This window comes from Scyliorhinus canicula, chromosome 6 (genome assembly GCF_902713615.1).
Source record: "Scyliorhinus canicula chromosome 6, sScyCan1.1, whole genome shotgun sequence".
Lineage (NCBI taxonomy): Eukaryota > Metazoa > Chordata > Chondrichthyes > Carcharhiniformes > Scyliorhinidae > Scyliorhinus > Scyliorhinus canicula.
Genome location: NC_052151.1, coordinates 52,495,831 through 52,516,848, shown reverse-complemented (window position 1 = coordinate 52,516,848; position 21,018 = coordinate 52,495,831). Strand labels below are relative to the sequence as shown.

Below are 21,018 nucleotides of genomic sequence, written 5' to 3'. Positions count from 1 at the left end.
GGGTCGGAGAATCGCCTGGGGGCGCCTAAAATCCCGCCCCCGCCGTGGCAGAGATTCTCCGCCACCCGGGAAGTGGCGGTGGTGGGAATCTCGCCACTCCGATCGGAGAGGCCCCTGCGGTGATTCTCCGGCCCGGATGGGCCGAAGTCCCGCCGCTGGGAGACCTCTCCCGCCGCCGAGGTTTAAACCACCTCTGGAACGGCGGGCTCAGCGGCGCGAGCAGGCCCCCGGGGTCCTGGGGGGGGCGGGGGGCGATCGAACCCCGGGGGGTGCCCCCACAGTGGCCTGGCCCGCGATCGGGGCCCCCCGCTCAGAGTCCGGGCCAGTGCCCTGGCTGCACTATTTTCTTCCGCTTCCGCCACGGCCTCCACCATGGCGGAAGCGGAAGAAAACCCCACATCGCGCATGCGCCGGCAGTGACGTCAGCGGCCAGCTGCCACTGACGTCACTGCCGGCGCATGCGCGGACCAGCGAAAGCCTTTCGGCCAGCCCCGCTGCCGGGGGCGCCAGTCTTTTGCGCCGGTCTTCTGGTCGCAACCGCTCCAGCGCGGGGCTGGCCCCCAAAGGTGGGGAGAATTCCCCACCTTTGGGGAGGCGCGACTCCTGAGTGCTTGGCGCCACTCCCCTACTCCGGGACCCTCCGTCACGCCGGGTAGGGGAGAATGCCGCCCCATATCAGGAGAATGTATACAGTAATAGAGAGTAAGAAAATGGAAGAGCAATTAAACAAGTACTTCAGTTCTGTCTTCTCAGAGGAAGACACAAATAACATCCCCGAAATGTTAGAGAGCTAAGGATCTAGTTAATGGGACTGAAATCTGATAAATTTCCAGAGCCTGATAACCTACATCCAGGGTACTAACGGAGGTGACCATAGAAATAGTGGATGTGTTGGCTTTCATTTTCCAAAATTCTGTAGATTATGACATAGCCCCGACTGATTGGAGGGTGGCAAGTGTAACCCCGCTATTTAAAAATGGAGGAAGGGAGAAAAGGGGAGTTAGCCTAACATCAATAGTACAGAAAATGTCAGAGTCTATTTTCAAGGATGTTATAATAGGATGCCTAGAAAATATCAACAGGATTAGATAAAGTCAACATAGATTTATGAAAGTGTCAGGAAACAGAGGTAGTTTTAAATAATCAATGTTTGTATTGTTCGATATTAGAAATAAGATATAGATTTAGATGAGTTTAATTTAGTGTTTCTGTGCAAGAAAGGGTTAAAACTTGGATTCATGTTAAACAAAAGCGCATGTATGGGGTTTTGGTTTCATTTTAAACTGTGCCTGTATTATGATTAGAGAGTTCACGATGTAGAAAGCAAATTGCTGAGAGAAGGACTGAGCTGTTACTTAGCAACCAGGGTCCACCTATAAGTTAGAAAGACGTTTTGGGTTTAGTTTTTATTGGAGCTTAACAGCTAGAAAGGAAGCAGCTCTCACAGCCCTGCCAGAAGCAGAAGCAATACAATGGAGTAATGTGAAGAAAGCAAGTCCCAGATAGTTTCAGAAATCAGCAAATGAAAAGAGAAGTCCCAGGAAAACTTAAGTCTAAGGGACAAAGGAACTGGAAACGGAACAAAGGTACTGTTCATCGAAGTAAAATAAAGAGTGGAGAGAGAGGCTCCCAGTTAAAGACAATGCAAAAAGGTGTAGACCTGATGAAGTTGTCTAGTGAGAAGTCAGATATCTAAAGCACTCTTAAAGTTGGTGACCTTAGTACAGCTCTGAAGCAGTCGTGTTCCATTGGCATGGGTGGGCCAAAACCCTTTGCTAAAACCCTCAGCACGTCCTAGTGCCATATCCCTCTATACCCATCTTATCCATGTATTTGTCAAGATACCTTTTGAACGCCGTTAATGTATCTGCTTCCACAACCTCCCCTGGCAATGCGTTCCAAGCACTGGCCACCCTTTGTGTAAAAAAAACTGCCCTGTACATCAATGATTTGGATGAAGGAGCCAAATGTATTTTTTCCACCATAATAAAAACAGAGAATTCAGGATAAACCCGGCAGGTCTGGCAGCATCTATGCAAAGAAATGTTTTGAGTCGTAATGATCCTTCTACAGAACTGAAGAAAGACAGAAATGTAATTAATTATATAGTAGGAGATGTGGAGGAGGTGGAGCAGAATAAAAGATCAGAGCTAGGTCAGGGAAAGGTGTCATGGACATAAGACAAAGCGGAGTGTTAACGGTGTCATTAAGGGATGAAGAGTGCTAATAATGGCAAAAGGTAAGATAGCAAAATGTAATGGGAGAAAAACTGAACAAGGGACAGGTAATAATAGTAATCATTATTGTCACAAATAGGCTTACATTAACAATGCAATGAAGTTACTGTGAAAAACCCCTAGTCGCCACATTTCGGCGCCTGGTCGGATACACCGAGGGAGAATTCAGAATGTCCAAATTACCTAACAACACACACATCTTTCGGGACTTGTGAGAGGTAACTGGAGGAAACCCACGCAGACAGTCACCAAAGCCAGGAATCGAACCTTGGACCCTGGAACTGTGAAGCAACAGTGCTAACCACTGTGCTACCACGTAGGGGAGGGGTGGCTTATGTTGGAGCAGGCCAAATGAACAGAAAACCAGCAAACAAACTACAAAGAGGAGGGTGGTCAAGGTGGAGGGGAAAGGTCACAGTATAAAGTTGTTGAACTCCATGTTGAGTCCAGAAGGCTGTAACATGCCTAATTTGAAGATGAGGACGGATATGTGGGAATGAGAGCAAGATGCTGAGTTGAAATGGCAAGTGAACGGAGCAAAGATGTTCTGCAAAACGGTCACCCCGTCTGCATTTCGCCTCCCTCGAGGAGACAGCAGTGGGAGCAGAGAATGCAGCAGACCAAATTGAAGGAGGTATTTACAAGTTTGCTGATGACACGAAACCTGGTTGGAATGTGAGTGGTGAGGAGGATGCTTCAAGGTGATGCAGACCGGTTGAGTGAGTAGGCAAATATATGACAGATGCGGTACAATGCAACACCTCCTCCACCATAGTCCTCAGGACTGGGTTCCCGCAAGGCTGCGTACTTAACCCCCTACTACTACTTATACACAAACGACTGTGGCAACATTTGGCTCCAACTCCATCTACAAGTTTGCTGATGGCACACCGTAGTGGGTCAGATCTTGAACAGCAATGAGTGAGAGTACAGGAGGGAGGTAGAGAACCATGGCATGGTGTAATGACAACAATCTCTCCCTCAACCTCAGCAAAACTAAGGAGCTGATCATTGACTTCAGGAAGCAAAATATTGTACACACCCCTGTCTGCATCAATGGTGCCGAGGTGGAGATGGTTAACAGCTTCAAATTCCTTAGTGTGCACATCACCAAAAATCTGTCCTGGCCCATCTACGTCGATGCTACGACCAAGGAAGCACAACAGCACCTATATGTCCTCAGGAAACAAAGGAAATTGGTTGTGTCCACATTGACTCTTACCAATTTTTACAGATGCATCATCGAATGCATCCTATCTGGCTGCATTTGAGAGTGAATGGGGGAGTACCAGGCAGTCAAAGCAGATCAGGCAGTTAGTGCAGGAGTTTTCTGAGTGCGTGTCATTCTCGGATCAGTTTTCCGTTCGTGTAAGAATGGAGCAAGGTGGCTCAGTTTGGTTTAGGGGAACCGACTGGCATTTCTGGAACCAAAGCTGTGAACTCAGCATGGTCTGTTGCCTCCTTTATGATGAATTCAAGGATGTCGGTGCAGAGCACTCTGAGTAGGAAGGGTGACCAGACAGAGGTTGTAGTCCATATCGTTCTCAACAACATAAGATGAGGGCTTGCAGATTTTAGGGAGCTAGGAAACAGACTAATGAGCAGGACCATAAAAGTAGTACTTTTCAGATTAATCCAGGTGCTAGTTGCTGGAGAATATTCAAATGGGAAGAGAGCGCAGATATTTTTGTGGCTAGAGATGGCGCAGGAGGGAGAACTGTAGATTGTTGGGATATTGGGGCTAGTTCTGGGAAAATTGGGATCTTACAGGCCAGACTGTTGCACCTATACTGAACTGGAACCAATGTCACTAGCAGCTAGTGCTGTGTGGTGGGTTTAAAAAACTTAAAGGAAGAATATATCTTTCAGGGTATCAGGATGTAGCATTAGGATGGAGAAACAAGATGCACAAATGATTTAGAAAAAAAGTAACACAGTAAACAAGAGTAAGAGATAGTGTTAATTGGGGTTATTAAAGAGGAAATGCAGTAGATCTTAATTTGGTTTACTGCGCATCAGTGAAAATGAACTCAGTGTGTTAAATAACATTGTGACCGGGCTGAACGAACCATATGTAGAACTATGGTCTCTTCAAGCAAACAAAATGAATTCTCATCCAAAAAGGAAATGAATGCTAATTCACGAGGTTGGTCAATCAAGACAGTTTTCTCATGGGGATGTTCGTTGATGATTGCACAGTGTTCAATGTTTTTCATAGGTCCTCGGATAATGAACGCAATCCTTGCCCACATTCAGCAGCACCTGGACAACATTCAGGTTGGGGCTGATATATGGCTGTTCCAATTAACCTCAAGGTCAATATTAATCCCAGGATGTTGCTAGTGGGGGACTCCGTCATGGTAATGCCATTGAATGTCATTGACCATGAACTTAATGCAACTAGCCGCATATTTAGTGGCTTGATTGAGATGGAGTGCAATGCCTGAGCTGGTGGCAGCGGCTAAGGGCAGGGCATCCCGCAAGGCATCCAAACAGTCGCTGGCTAAAGTTACCAAGTAGCAGGGGAAAACTCGCAAACAGAGCTACTCCACCTATATGTACCAGGTGCTGATCCAGGTTCACCCTTCCTCCAAGATCTGGTCAAAAACCATGAGCGTCATGAACTCTTTCGTGGTCAATATTTTCAAGCGCATTGCCTCTGAGGCCTCGCTCTTCATTCATTAGCAGCACACCGTCTCAGCCTGGGAGACCCAGAGTGCCATCTGGGTCTCATGCTGCGGGTAAACTGGCCAAACATGCCGTATCTAAGGGCACAAAAGCGGTCACCAAATTCACCAACTTAATTTAGGTTGACCATATAAAAAGATTAAAAATACAAGAGCAGGCAACGGTTGTGGTGACTGCCAGAGCCTGTACCCCATCTACACTGCACCAGTCAGGAATCTGCTGGAATATTCTCTACTTGCCTAAATGAGTACAGCTCCAGCAACACTCAAGAGGCACCATCAAAGACAAAGCAGTCTGCTTTCTTGACACATTATCCACTACTTTAAAGTTCATTCCTTCCATCACTGGCACACTGCGGCAGCAGTGTGTACAATGTACAAAAGGCACTGTAGCAACTCAACAAGGTTCCTTCAACAGCATTTTCCAAACCCAGGACCTTGACTACCCAGAAGAACAAGGCAAGATGTGGATGACTTGGCACAGTGATTAACACTGATGCCTCACAGCACCAGGGACCCAGGTTCAATTCCAGCCTTGGGTGACTGTGGAGTTTGCACATTCTCTATGTGTCTGTGTGGGTTTCTTCTGGGTTCTCCGGTTTCCCCTCTCAGTCCAAAGATGTGCAGGTTAGGTGGATTGGCGATGCTAAATTGCCCTTTACTATACAAAAGGTTAGGTGGGGTTAGGGGAATAGGGTGCTCATTCAGAGGGACAGACTCGATGGGCCAAGTAGTCTCCTCCTGCATTAGGGATTCTATGAACCATCACCTGTAAGTTCCCGTCCAAATCATGCACTTTCATGAATTGTAAATATTTTGCTATTTCTTCAATGTCACTAGATCAAAATTGTGGAACTCCTTTCCTGACAGCACTGCGGGTGGTAAATCTGTATCATGGGGATTTCTGTGGATCGAGAAGGCAGCTCATCACTACCTTCTCGAAGTCAATTGGGGATGAACAATAAATTGTAGCCTAGCAAGGATTGAATATGAAAACTAAAGGGAAGCAAGTTCATTTATTCTTAAAACAAATATCACATTTATAATAATCCATTAATTCTGAGTTGAGGAAAAATAATCAAAGCAGTAAAAATACCATTCTTGGGTCTTTGCATGATGACCACGTGTCTAAGTACCAAACTAGCTAATTTCTAATTCTAATTCTGACAGGTAAAAGAAATGGAAGAAATAATTCGAAGGCGATATCCAAATTCCTTGCCTGCTCTTATATATGCAGCTGCATCTGTGTCTGAAGCAGAGTGTGAAACGGCAGGCAAACTGCATTCAAGAACTTTGCTGGAGAAAAGAATAAAGAAACTAGAAACTGACCTAGAAGGAAAAGATGAAGAAGCGAAGAAGAGTTTAAGAGTAATGGAACAACAATTTCAAAAGATAAAGGTATATCTTATTGTCATTTGGAGGGGATTAGGGAAAACAAACAATATTGCAACATTATCATTTTTATTATTCACTATTCTGTTGACGTCTCCATTACTTCTGCCGCTGAAGCTGAAGGAGGTAATGTTTTCGTCCTTGGTCAGTAGGCTGCTTGTCCGTTTGTAAGCTCTATATTCCAAAAGCTAATGGACTGATTTCAGTGAAATTTGGTACACAGTATTGCCCAGGAAGAACTGATTCATTTTTGGCAAAGATGTGGAACCGGACCCTGGTCCTAGAATTTTTTTAAGAAATCCGTTAAGATTGGGGGATAGGACAAATTAGACTTTTTCTTTCAGAATATGTGCGTTCTTTTATTTGGAATGTTGTGTATTGTCTCAGCTGTCAAGATGTGAGCAGAATTTTCAGATCAGGTTGTTAGATGTTGGTCTGAAGCCTCCGCAGTGAGATGGAAGTTCTTATTTAAAAATATTACATTTTTGATCTTTTAAAAAAATGTTATTCCATTCTCAGAGCTAGAAAGCCAGTGTGCAGAATGGACGGGATGAGCCCTCAATCCATCTTCTTGCTTGTTCCAAAAAACAGTTCAAATTCCAATTGAATCCAATTTATGGTCCCCGCAAAAGAGACATCCTAGATTCAAGCTCACAAGAACAGGCATTACACCCATTCTTATGCTTGATCCTTTAATCCTACGCTTGATCTTAGCCAAAAGGCCGATCTTATTTTATGTAACTATTTGCACAAAAGTATAAGACAGTTGCAAAGTAACAAAGAGGCATTTGGTCACCACTTCAGCACCCTCACTTTGCCTGCCATGATAGTATCCAACCACCTTTTGAATGTCTCTATTGGTTTTGTTTTTGCTAATATGCCTAAAAATTTGACCCTAAGATAAAGATTTTAAGTCTCTGAATAAGGTCATTTTTCCTTGCGAGTTTTAAAACTTTCTTTCAGATATAAATTAATATCTCCAGATACTATTTTTTCAGCTTAATTTGAATTCATATATCAGATTTACCCTACCTGTATCATTGCATATTTTGTACATCCCAATAATACCCAACTTAAAATTCCTTCTAAACTGTAGAGCTTCAGCTTTTCTAACCTTTTCTCACAGTTCAACCCTTTAATAATTTGAATACCTCTTTTTGCTCTATGTTGTCCCCACTTGAGTGTTTTTGCTATCCTTGTTTCAAATCAAACAGAATATTGACAAGGGTTACTGACCAATAAAGCGCACCACAATTTCGAGATATCTGCAATTTTGGATGTATTTTGTATTTCTACTCCACATTGTATGGATAATGAAAGGGATAAGTTAACTTAAAAGACTCCCTTTGTGCGTCAAATCTAATTATTGTATACTTACAATGTGCATTTCTGTGGCCAGTGTGGAATTATTTGCATTTTATTTTGAATATTATTTATTCTCTGAAGTGGCTTGATCATCTTTACTGATCTTCAGATCTTTGACATAGCAGCAAATTTGACACGTTTGGACATAAAATCTACATCTAGTTTGTTAATGTAGGTCAGAAGTAAGAGGTCTAAGCACTGACCACTATAAGACCCACTCAACTTTTTTTCACCACTTCCAGCAGCACAGCCCTCACCCACACCTCTACCTTATCGCAATTCTGGCATTATTCCTCATGGTGCTCTCAGCTTCTTTTCAAACCTAATCTGGTTTTAATTTCTAGTCTGTATTCCTGAAACATTCACAATCTGGTGAGCACCACACTGCTACTGATGTACATCAAGTGGAGGCAGGAACCCCCCAGGCGAGACAGCAGTCGGAGGTTTGCTGGATCCCAAGACTCGGCCTGATGCTGAGCCTGTGGAAGAGGTCATCCCGGAGATGATGGGGTAAAGCCAGCAAATTCAGAGAAAGATGTCAGCGACACTCCAGCAGATCCATAGCTGCTTGGAGAAGTCCCAGAGACGACGGGCGCAGGGGATGTCGCCGGCAATGCATGGCACCAAGGCCAAAACTGCTAGGGTGGCAACCGCAGTAGAGAGTCTGGTGCACAACGTCAGCGCCATTAGTGAAGGTATACAAGGCATTGTGCAGTTGGTGACGGCCATGACTGAGTCTCGACAGAATGTCCGCCTCACTGGGGGATATCACCCAGTAGCAGGCTGATCTTGATGAAGTTCTGCGGAACATGCCCCACTCTGAGATGGGCATGACCAAGGCGCTGCGGAGCTTGTCCAAGTCGCAGGTGGGCATTGCCGTGATGCTGCAGAGCATATCCTGTGAAGGATTTAAGTTATTCCGGACCTGATAATACTTTATTAATAACCTATGCGCTAGGTTAACCCATTAAAGAGGGAAATCTGTTTCTCTGCTGAGACTCAGAATAGATCTCACGAAGGGAAAATGCTTTTCCGGGTCTCGGACAGTTAAACAGGATCTCAGTTACTTTTTATGGGAAAAGTTCAGATACGTCACTCATAACTAAATCTTTACCTCTATCGTCGTGGGTCCTTAGTCATTTAAGACTTCCTAAATGAGTGTCTAGGAGTTTAGACTTTGAGAGAGTCTACACAGTATAATTTTAATCAAAGCATTTTTATTATAAAAAATACTTGCAATAGATACAGAATTTCAGAGTTAACAGTCCTATTTTATCTGCTAACTCGTTAACTTCTCTCAATAGAATTAGATATCTGCAACATGGAAAATCCTAAAGTATCTCCTATCAATTTCTTAATACATTTCTCAGAAGTTAAACAAAACCATACTTACAAAGCCTGAGGTTTTGTCCGACGAGACAAGCTTTTAAGAACAGAACTGACTCTCACTCCCAAAGGTTGGGGGTCAGAAGAAATGTAACTTTCTGCTAAAATGCCTCCTCTTTATATGCATGAAAATTCCCTTATCGGTCAAGGACGGCATCTGTAATCCTGTCACTTATTCACTTATTGTTGGTTAATTACCTATAGCCAAATGGCTGATTGGATGTATTATCATTAATACATCTTTTAATTGTCGTAAATGTCAGGTGTCCTAAGATAAATTGGCAAGGGAGGGCCCGTATAGAGGCCTGTCTTTTTTCAGTGTTGTCATGTTCTTTAGATACCAAAACAGACACTTTTTGTGAGGGTGTTATTCCAAGTGTCAAGAGGTATAGTTAGGGAAAGAGTTGTGTATCTATTTATCTGGAGAATTCCCTGTCCTTAATTTTTGACTACCTATAGGTGTAGGGAGTTATTGTCAAAGAATTTATGGTTTGTCAAAAGAACAACCTTTCTTTGTTTGTATTAATGTGTCTTTGGAACCAGCTCAAGTTTCTCCCATCAGGTGGTAACCTCTACCTGACCTTTAGCTGAAGTGGTTTTATTCCACATTGAATGAAAATGCTGTTTGTATTAATGCCTTATTTTAAACCAAATTCTGCGGCGAACATGATATCCATCACAGTCCCAGTCATTGAGGAGTATCGCCGAGGGTGTCGACACAACGATGCAGACAATGGGAACCACTAGGGCTGGCCAACTTGGGTGATGCAGGCACAGCCCGGGCTTGAACGATCTGCCCCTTCGTCCCAAGGTGAACCCCAGGGCCCTTTGGGCACTAAACGGGAGGGGGTATGCTGGAAGCCAATCGGGACCCGTCCAATGGAGTCACGACTGGGCCACCAGCTCCCCCAGGTTCCACCCCTCTGATGAGGCCACGTCTCACAGCCAGCACATGGGACAGGGCAGCACGGCTATGCTGACAAGTGAGCCGCAGTGTCCAGGCATCAAGGTGTGACTGGGACCCTAGGCAATGACTCCCACAGTATACCCTGACACTCTGCATAGTGTGGCACCTAAGGGATTTTCACAGTAACTTCATTGCAATGTTAATTTAAGCCGACTTGTGAGGCTAATAAAGATTATTATTATTATTCACCGGCCTCATTTCGCTTGAGCGAGAGCATAACGAGGCCAGAGAATTGCGCCTTTGTCTGTTGTATGCTGCCAGGAAATTCTCTTGTTGATCATAGAATTTACAGTGCAGAAGGAGACCATTCAGCACATCAAGTCTGCACGGCCCTTGGAAAGAGCTCTCCATCCAACCCCACATCTCCACCCCATCCCATCCCTGTAACCCAGTAACCCCACCTAACCTTTGTTGGATACGAAGGGCAATTTAGCATGACCAATCCGCCTACCCTGCACACCTTTGGACTGTGGGAGGAAACTGGAGCACGGAGGAAACCTACGCAGAAACGGGGAGGATGAGGAGCGCTGTAATTTAACTTTATGATATATTTTTGGAGATCTTTCAGCATTCAAGTTAAATTACAACTTTTTAATGTATATTGCTGCAGGGAAGGTTTAAAAAGATCTTATACTCCGATTGCTGAGGATATCCGGTACTTTCTGTTTTTGTTTCAGATTCCAGGATCCGCAACAATTTGCTTCTATCCTATATTCAATTGTTCATATTTCCTTGCAGACTTCCTTTGCTGCTCTTTTAATTTCCTTATTTTCCCATTTTCTTTGCCCTGCTTTATGATGCATGTTTATTTTTCTTAGTTAAATCTTCAGTTTGAATTTCCAGAATTATGGGCCGGGATTCTCCCCTACCCAGCGGGCAGGGGGTCCCAGCGTGTCGGAGTGGCGTGAACCACTCCGGCGTCGGGCCGCCCCAAAGGTGCGGAAATCTCCGCACCTTTAGGGGCCAAGCCCTAACATTGAGGGGCTAGGCCCGTGCCGGAGTTGTTCCCACGCCGCCGGCTGGCGTGAACGGTCTTTGGCGCCACGCCAGCCGGGGCCGAAAGGGTTTCGTCGGCCGACTTAAGTCTGCGCATGCGCCGGAGCATCAACGGCTGCTGACGTCATACCGGTGCATGTGCAGGGGAAGGGGTCTCTTCCGCCTCTGCCATGGTGAAGACCATGGCGAAGGCGGAAGAAAAAGAGTGCCCCCACGGCACAGGTTCTGGCCGCCGATCGGTGGGCCCCGATCGCGGGCCAGGGCACCCCCCGGGGTCAGATCGCCCCGCATCCCCCCCCCCAGAGCCCGCCTGCGCCACCAATACCACCAGTCAGGTAGGTGGTTTAATTCTCGCTGGCGGGAGAGGCCTGTCAGCGGCGGGACTTTGGCCCATCGCGGGCCGGGGAATCGCGCGGGGGGCCTGGCGCGGCGCGATTCCCGACCGTGCTGAATCTCGGGGGGGCGGAGAATTCGGGACACGGCGGGGGCGGGATTGACCCCGGCCCCAGGCGATTCTCTGACCCGACGGGGGGTCGGAGAATCCCACCCGTGGTTTTAAAGACACTCTGGCAGGATTCTCCAATCCCGTGGCAAAGTGTTCACGCCGTTATAAACGCCGTCGCGTTTTACGACGGTGTAAATGGGCTGCTCCCACGACTAATTCTGGCCCCTACAGAATTCTAGGGGAGCAGAGAATCCTGTGCCGGCAACGGGCCACGTGGCCCGTTCGCGGGGAATCATCAGCCCAGCGCAGGGCTGGGAGAATCCCGCCCTCTAAATTTTCTCTCACCTCTTGTACCCTTCAGCTGTGTTTCTCAGTTAACTTGCCTTAGTTTGTACCTCATTTCTGTGAACATTTAATCAACTTGCGCACTTAATTATTTTCCCACTAGCACTTTGTTCATTGATTATTATGAATAATTATGAATACATATGATCTTTTTTTAATAAACATTTTATTGAGGTATTTTTGGTATTGTAACAACGACAAAATAAACAATGTACATGAAACTATAAACGTAGTGCAAAAGCCGTCTCCCTTCCTTACAGGTCCCACCTTTATTAACCCCCTACTCTAAGCTAAACTAACCTCCTCCCCCCCCCCCCCCCCCCCACTCTTCTGCTGACAATTAATTTTCCGTGAAGAAGTCGACGAACGGTTGCCACCCTCCCAAGGCGAACTTGATTTTCTCCAAACAGAGAAAGCTAGCCATGTCTGAGAGCCAGGTCTCCGACTTTTGGGGCTCCAAGCTAATAGCATCCGTCTCCGGGCTACCAGGGAAGCAAAGGCTAGAACGTCTGCCTCTTTCTCCTCCTGGATTCCCGGGTCTTCCAACACCCCAAAAATCGCCACCTCTGGACTCCATGCCACCCTTGTTCTTAACACCATGGACATGACATCTGCAAACCCCTGCCAAAATCCCCACAGCTTCGGAGATGTCCAGAACATGTGGACATGGTTCGCTGGTCCTCCCGCACATTTTGCACACCTGTCTTCCACCCCAAAGAATCTGCTCATCCGGGCCACTGTCATGTGAGCCCGATGAACGACCTTGAATTGTATCAGGCTGAGCCTGGCACATGTTGCGGACGCGTTGACTCTACTCAACGCGTCCACCCATAGACTATCCTTTATCTCTCCTCCCAGCTCCTCCTCCCACTTGCGCTTCAGTTCCTCAGTCTTCGTCTCCTCTGACCCCATAAGTTCCTTGTAAATGTCAGAGACGCTTCCTTTTACTACCCACCCTCTGGAAACTACCCTGTCCTGAATTCCCCTTGCGGTAAGATGAGGAAGGTTGACACCTGTTTACGTAGGAAGTCCCGCACCTGCAAATTCCTGAATTTGGTTCCCCTCACCAACCCAAACTTCTCCTGCAGCGCCTTCATACTCGGAAAGCTCCCCTCTATAAACATATTCCCCATCCTTTCAATCCCTGCTCTCCGCCACATCCAGAACACCCCATCCATACTTCCCGGGGCAAACCGCTGATTATTGCAGGTTGGGGACCAGACCGATGCTCCCTCTGCTCCCACATGTCTCCTCAATTGCCCCCAGACTCTCAGGACCGCCTCCACCATGGGGCTGGTGGAGTACCGTGCCGGCAGGAATGGCCGAGGCGCAGTTACCAATGCCCCCAGACTGCTGTCCTTGCATGAAACCTCCTCCATACGCTCCCATGCCGACCCCTCACCCACTTCCTGATCATGGCTATATTCGCCGCCCAGTAACAGTTACTAAAATCTGGCAGCGCCAGCCCGCCCTCTCCCCGACTCCGCTCAAGCATTACCTTCCTTACTCATGGGTCTTGCCCACCCAAACAAAGCCAGAGAGAACTTTGTTAACCCGTTTAAAAAAGGACCGTGGAATAAAGATGGGGAGACACTGAAATACAAACGCGAATCTTGGGAGGACCTCCATCTTCACAGTCTGCACCCTCCCAGCCAGTGACAACGGAAGCGCGTCCCATCTCCGAAAATCGTCCTTCATTTGGTCTACTAGTCGGGCCAGATTTAATTTATGCAGCCGGTCCCATTCCCGCGCTACTTGAATGCCTCTGTACCTAAAGCTTCCCCCTACTAATCTAAACGGCAGCTACCCCAATCGCTTCTCCTGTCCGCTCGCCTGGACCGCAAACATCTCACTTTTCCCATAAACCGGCCAAATTTCACCAGAATCCTCATGATTTCTTCAATCCCCTCAATTGGGTCCGATACATACAGAAGCAGGTTGTCTGCATGGAGCGAGACTCTGCTCCACCCCATCCCCCCTTCCCCCCGGACCAGCCACTTGAGGCTCTCAGAGCAATTGCCAACGGCTCTGTAGCTAGCGCGAACAACAGTGGGTTGAGTGGGCATCCCTGTCTCGTCCATCGGTGCAGTCTTAAATAGTCCGCTGTTGGCCTATTCGTCCGTATGTTTGCCACAGGAGCCTGATACAGCAACCTGACCCAGTCAATAAAGCCCTGCCCAAATCCGAACCATCCCAGTACCTCCCACAGATAATCCTACTCTACCCAATCAAAAGCCTTTTCTGCATCCATTGCGATCACTCCCTCCACCTCCCTACCTTCCAGGGGCATCATGATCACGTTTAACAACCTTCGTACATTGGCCACCAACTGCCTACCCTTAACAAACCCCGTCTGGTCCTCCCCAATAACGTCCTGAACACAATCCTCAATCCTGGAGGACAAAACTTTGGCCAGCAATTTAGTATCCACATTGAACAAGAATATCGGCCTGTAGGACCCACACAGCTCCGGGTTCTTGTCCCGCTTCAGAATCAGTGAAATTGTGGCCTGTGACATCGACGTGCATCCCTCTTTCCCTTGCCTCATTGAACATCCTCATCAACACCGGCCCCAATATCCCAGAGAACTTTTTATAAAACTCCACTGGGTACCCATCTGGCCCCGGGCTTTACCCGACTGCATGGCCTTCAGACCCTCCACTATCTCTTCCAACCCAATCGGGGCCCCCATCCCTTCTCGCAGCTCCCCGTCCACCTTAGGGAAATTCAGCCCCTCCAAGAAGTGCCTCATCCCCTCTGGCCCTGGAGGAGGTGGCGACCTGTACAGCCTACTGTAGAAATCTCTGAACGCATTATTCACTCCTGCTGAATCTCCAACCAGGTTCCCATCTCCGTCATTTACTTTCCCTATCTCCATGGCTGCCTCCCTCTTTCTAAGCTACTGTGCAAGCATTCTGCTGGCCTTCTCTCCATGCTCATAGATCGCCCCCATCGTCTTTCTCAGCCGCTCCACCGCCCTCCCTGTGGTTAACAAGCCAAACTCCGCCTGTAGCCTCCGCCGTTCTCTTAAAAGCCCTGCCTCTGGGGTCTCTGCATACCCCCTATCAATCTGTAGTATTTCCTTAACCAGTCGGTCCGTCTCTACCCTGTTCACCTTCTCCCTATGGGCCCGTATTGAGATCAGCTCCCCTCTGACCACCGTCTTCAGTGCTTCCCAGACCATGGGTGCTGAAATTTCCCCCGTGTCGTTGACCTGCAGGTAGTTCTGAATACATTTCTTCAGCCATTCGCACACCCCTTCGTCAGCCAAAAGTCCCACATCTAACCTCCATTGCGGGCGCTGGTTATTGTCTTTACTAACCTGCAGGTCAACCCAGTGTAGAGCATGGTCTGAGATTCTGATCGCCGAGTACCCCGTGTCCACCACCCCTGCCAGTAAGGCCCTGCTCAAAATAAAGAAATCAATCCGGGAGTACACTTTATACACATGTGAGTAGAAGGAGAACTCCTTCACCCACGGCTGCCCAAATCTCCATGGATCCACTGCCCCCCATTCTGCTCCATGAACCCTTTAATTCCTTTGCCATTGCTGGTACCCTGCCCGTTTTCGAGCTTGACCAGTCCAAGCCAAGGGTCAATAACTGTGTTGAAGTCCCCTCCCATGACCAATCTCTGCGACTCCAGGTCCGGTATCTTCCCCAGCATCCTCTTTATAAACTCCACATCATCCCAATTTGGGGCACATACGTTTACTAATACCACCTGCACCCCTTCAAGTTTCCCACTGACCATGATGTACTGACCTCCCACATCTGAAACTATTCTACCCGCCTCAAACACCACCCGCTCATTGATCGGGATCGCGACCCCTCTAGTCTTTGAGTCTAGTCCCGAGCGAAAGACCTGACTAACCCAGCCTTTCCTCAATCTAAGGGGAAAATGCTGGAAAATCTCAGCAAGTCTGGCAGCATCTGTAGGGAGAGAAAAGAGCTAACGTTTCGAGTCCGATGACTCTTTGTCAAAGCCCATCTACGACCACTCTCCTCCGCCTGGCTGAACACGTTCTATCTCTGAACAACTTCTCCTTTAACTCATCTCACTTTCTCCAAATCAAAGGTGTAGCAATGGGTACCCGCATGGGTCCTAGCTACGCTTGCCTTTTTATGGGGTATGTGGAACATTCCTTGTTCCAGGCCTATCCGGGCCCCCTGCCACAACTCCTTTAAAAAATACAGCTTTGACAAAGAGTTATCGGACTCGAAACGTTAGCTCTTTTCTCTCCCTACAGATGCTGCCAGACCTGCTGAGATTTTCCAGCATTTTCCCTTTCGTTTCAGATTCCAGCAGTAATTTGCTTTTTTCCTCAATCTAATCTGGTCAGTTACTCTAAGGTGCGTCGCCTGCAACATTACCACGTCCGCCTTCAGTCCCCTAAGATGCGCGAACACACGTGCCCTCTTGACCGGCCCATTTAACCTTCGAACATTCCAGGTGATAAGCCCAGTTGGAGGGCTCATTGTCCACCCCCCCCCCCCCCCCCCCCCTTCACAAAAAGCATTACAAACAGCTTCCACAAAACGAAAACAAGAAATGTTTTTTTTTTAAAAGAACAGAAAAACAAAAACAAAAAAAAACAAGAACATTGCAGCAAAGTTCAAAACTTCTCAGTCCACCACCAGTCCTTTCCTTTTCACGCAGTCCAGCGCGTCCTCGGGTGACTCGAAATAAAAGTGCTGTTCCTCGTGCGTGACCCAGAGACGGCCGGATGCACATTCTGAACCTCAGCTTTTTCTTAAAAAGAATCGACCTAATCTGGTTGAAGCCTGCTCTTCTCCTGGCCACCTCCAGGTCTTGGTAAACCTGCAGGATACTGTTGTCCCACTTATAGCTCCGTGTCTGCTTGGCCCACTGTAGAATGCGCTCCTGATCCAAGTACCTGTGGAATCTCACCACCATTGCCCTTGTGGGGTCTCCCATTCGTGGCTTCCTCGCGAGTACTCTGTGAGCCCTGTCCACCTCCAAGGGCTGGGAGAATGCCCCAGCAGCTTCTCAAACATATTGCGACGTATGCCCCAGCGCCCGTTCCTTTGGACGGCTCCGGGAGTCCAATGATTCTCACGTTCTGCCGGCGGGACCTATTCTCTAGGTCCTCCAACTTCTCCAGGAGCTTCTTCTGCTGGTCTCTCAGCATCCCCACCTCCAACTCCAGCGTAGTTTGATGTTCCTCCTGCTCAGCCAGCGCCTTCTCTACCTTCTGGATCGCCCGATCTTAGGCATCAAATTTAAGCTCCAGTCGCTCTTTTATCGGGTCCGTGCAGTCCGTTTCTGCTTAGCAAAGCCTTCCTGAATAACTTGCATCAGCTGCTCCGTTGACCGCTGGGTCAACAAAAACCAGAGGTCCGGTCCCCTGCCATGCTGTCTCCTGCTGCAGCTTCAGCCCAAGCCTTCTCTGTCTTTCTGTTTCTGCCTTTACAAGCACTTCTTGTCTTTGGGCGGGATTCTCCGACCCTCCGCCGGGTCAGAGAATCGCCGGGGGCCAGCGTCAATCCCACCCCCGCCGTGTCCCGAATTCTCCGCCACCAGAGATTTGGCAGGGCGGGAATCGCAACATGCCAGTCGGTGGCGCCCCCCCCCCCCGGCGATTCTCCGGCCCGCGATGGTCCGAAGTTCCACCGTTATCAACCCTCTCCCGCCGGCGTGGATCAAACCACCTACCTTACCGGCGGGAGCAGGCGGCGCTGGCGTGCTCTGGCGGGGGGGCACGGGGTAATCTGACCCCGGGGGGGTGCCCCCATGGTGGCCTGGCCCGCGATCGGGGCCCACCGATCGGCGGGTGGGCCTGTGCCGTGGGGGCACTCTTTTCCTTCTGCCTTCGCCATGGCGGAGGCGGAAGTGACCCCCTACCTTGCGCATGCACGGGGATGACTTCCAAAGCCACTGACGCTCCGGCGCATGCACGAACTTACGCTGGCCGGCGAAGTCCCTTCGGCCCCGACTGGCGTGGCGCCAAAGGCCGTCCACGCCAGCCGACGTAGCGCCAACCACTGCGGCGTGGGCCTAGCCCCTGAAAGTGAGGGCCTGGCCCCTAAAGGTGCGGAGACTTCCACACCTTTGGGACGGCCCGACCCCCGGAGTGGTTCACGCTACTCCATCACGCCGGGTAGGGGAGAATCCCGGCCCTTCTCTCCATGCACCTGTGGGAATTCAGTACAGAATTGCCTCTATCATCAGTTTTACAACTCAAGTCCGGTAGAAAATGGGGGGAAAGGTCCAAAAGTTCGACCAGAGCGGGGCCACCAAATGTGCGACTTACTCCTTTATAGCCGCCATCGGAAGTCAAATATATATGATCTTTGACCTGCCCAGTTCATCTCTGCCATTGGCCTGTCCAATTAACAAGTATCAAATATTTTTTACTATTTTACTTCCCTTGGAACATCTTGTTTTCCCACAAACTTGTGTTACATGTAATGACATATGGTTGATGTCACAAAGGTGGCATCACTATGGTCACGACATCCCTCAACTATCTATACTATTTGCAGGATGACACAGGTGTTGCAAGATATAACATAACGTAAGTATATTTTGTTACAGTGCTTTTACCATTCCTTAGGAATTGTATTTTATTGCCATTTAGACATAGACACAGAAAATAGAAGCAGTAAGTGGCCATTTGGCCCTTCGAGCCTGCTCCGCCATTTATTATGATCGTGGTTGATCATCCAGCTCAATACCCTAATCCCACTTTCCCCCAATATCCTTTGATTCCCTTCACCCTAAGTGTAATATCTAACTGCTTCTTGAAAACATACAATGTTTTAGCCTCAGCTATCTCCTGTGGGAACAAATTCCACAGACTGACCACTCTCTGGCTGAAGAAATTTCTCCTCATCTCTGGCCTAAATGGTCTACCCCGTTTCCTCAGACTGTGACCCGTGGTTCTGCACACTCCCACCATCGGGAACATCCTTCCTGCATCTATCCTGTCTTGTCCTGTTAGAATTTTATAGGTTTCTGTGAGATCCCCCCTCATTCTTCTGACTCCAGCGAATACAATCATAAAATTTCTCCTCATGCATAAGTCCCACCATCCCAGGAATCAGTCTAGTAAACCTTTGCTACACTCTCCAGAACAAGAACATCCTTCCTCAGATAAGGACTGCACACAGTATTCTAAGTGTGGCCTCAACAAGGCCCTGTATAATTGCAGCAAGACATCCCTGCTCCTGTATTCGAATCCTCTCACCATGAAGGCCAACATATCATTTGTCTTCTTTACCCCCTGCTGTACCTGCATGCTTACTGAGGCACCCTCAATTACGACGCGAGAGCGAGGTCGGTAATCAAAAGGCTTTAATCTTCAGAGAACTGAACAGCATCCGAGAGAAGTGTGCTAATCACATGGAGCCTTATCCTGTATACCGTTTCCTGGGGGCGTAGTAAGAGGCGGAGTCCCCCAGGGTTCCAAGCCTCTTAAAGGGGCAAAGTATTAAAGGTCAGGTACCGTTTACGGCAGTTATTAATACCGTTCATTACACTTACCTTCAGTGACTAGTATACGAGGACACCCAGGTCTCATTGCACATTGCTCTCTCCTAATTTCTGGCCATTCAGATAACCTGTCATCTCATTTTTGCTACCAAAGTGGTAAATGAAAATGAAAAATGAAAATCGCTTATTGTCACAAGTAGGCTTCAAATGAAGTTACTGTGAAAATCCCCCAGTCGCCACATTCTGGCGCCTGTTCGGGGAGGCTGGTATGGGAATTGAATCCGTGCTGCTGGCCTGCCATGGTCTGCTTTAAAAGCCAGCTATTTAGCCCTGTGCTAAACCAGCCCCATACCTCACATTTCTCCAAATGACACTGCATCTGCCATCAATTTGCCCATTCACTCAACTTGTCCAACTCAACTGAAGGATCTCTGCATCCTCCCTCCCTTCAATTTATTATAATTATCCACCTTTGTCAATCTGCACTGTTTTGATTGGTATGGGACACGTCTGTTAGGTTTATTTGGTGGGTGGTGCCTGGCGCACATGAAGGCAGCAGAGGACTGGAGTCTGTGCCGCATGTGCAGCTACCAGTGGTGATAAATCATTGATAACAGTAGCAATGGGTGTGGTGTTGGTCGAGGGGGAAAAAGGCAGACGATAGGATGAAGAGATTGTTTCTGTGAGTTGTAGGGTGGGGTTGGTGGGAGGGGTAGGGATGACATATGGGATGGGAGGAGTGGATGGAATGAAATAATTGTTTCAATGTGGCCAAATGGCAAGGCCAATTGTTTGAATTATTCAAAGTTTTCTTTGTGCTAAAAGTGAAGGTCCCTAGATTTGATAGCAAACGTTTCAGAAAAGCTGTGAGGTGAATTAAAATAATATATTAGCATTGATTCTATTGACAAGGATGGTAACAGCCTAAACCCTCCACAGTATTTACACAGTCCAACTCCATTTTGTGCGTGTTACGGTCAGGTGAGTAGGGATCGATCAATTCCCCTCTTTTCCCTCTCCTCATTTGACAGCAACAATTTTTAGTGTCACAATGGATATAATTGTCAATTTAGTGTGTGGTTAACTGTGAATGCATTGGGATCATAAAATACACTGTAAGACAGTTTTTTTTTGAGTGTTATCAAAGAAAAAATGGTAAGTTTTACTTAGACTGGGTTAAGAACAATAAAATACTAAAATACGCTCCAAACCAGTTTCTTACACACACACACACATATATGTATATATAAGATCATAGCTGTTCTGATTGTAACTTTCACCCCACGTTCCTGCCTATCCCTGATAACCTTTCACCCCCTTGTTAATCAAGATTCGATCTGGCATGGGGAAGGATAGATTAAGCAAATTGGTGTCCAGTAAAATTAAAGTGTTATACCATTTGATTCTATTGAGTGGAAACTCTTTAGATCAAATAGTTTGGATGGGGTGGTGTTTGTGCAGTGTGTCCAGGAAGCTTTTCTAACACAGTATATAGATTGTCTGACCAGAGGGGAGGCCATATTGGATTTAGTACTTGGCAATGAACCAGGGCAGGTAATAGATTTGTTAGTGGGGGAGCATTTTGGAGGTAGTGACCACAATTCTGTGACTTTCACTTTAGTTATGGAGAGGGATAGGTGCGTGCAACAGGGCAAGGTTTATAATTGGGGGAAGGGTAAATACAATGCTGTCAGACAAGAATTGAAGTGCAGAAGTTGGGAACATAGGCTGTCAGGGAAGGAC

General features: G+C 47.5%; 1 protein-coding gene across 6 annotated transcripts in view; it reads left to right on the top strand.

The window, feature by feature from the left end:
* Positions 1–21,018, top strand: part of cep162 (centrosomal protein 162) — a 198,244-nt gene that overhangs the window by 131,355 nt on the left and 45,871 nt on the right. For all 6 annotated transcript variants that reach the window (XR_005460926.1, XM_038799288.1, XM_038799283.1 and 3 more), the window contains one exon: positions 6,095–6,322. Coding sequence is in view for 5 of the 6 variants with exons in the window: in XM_038799288.1 (XP_038655216.1) it covers positions 6,095–6,322 (228 nt within the window). In the remaining variant the exon portion in view is untranslated. The remainder of the gene's footprint in view (positions 1–6,094; positions 6,323–21,018) is intronic.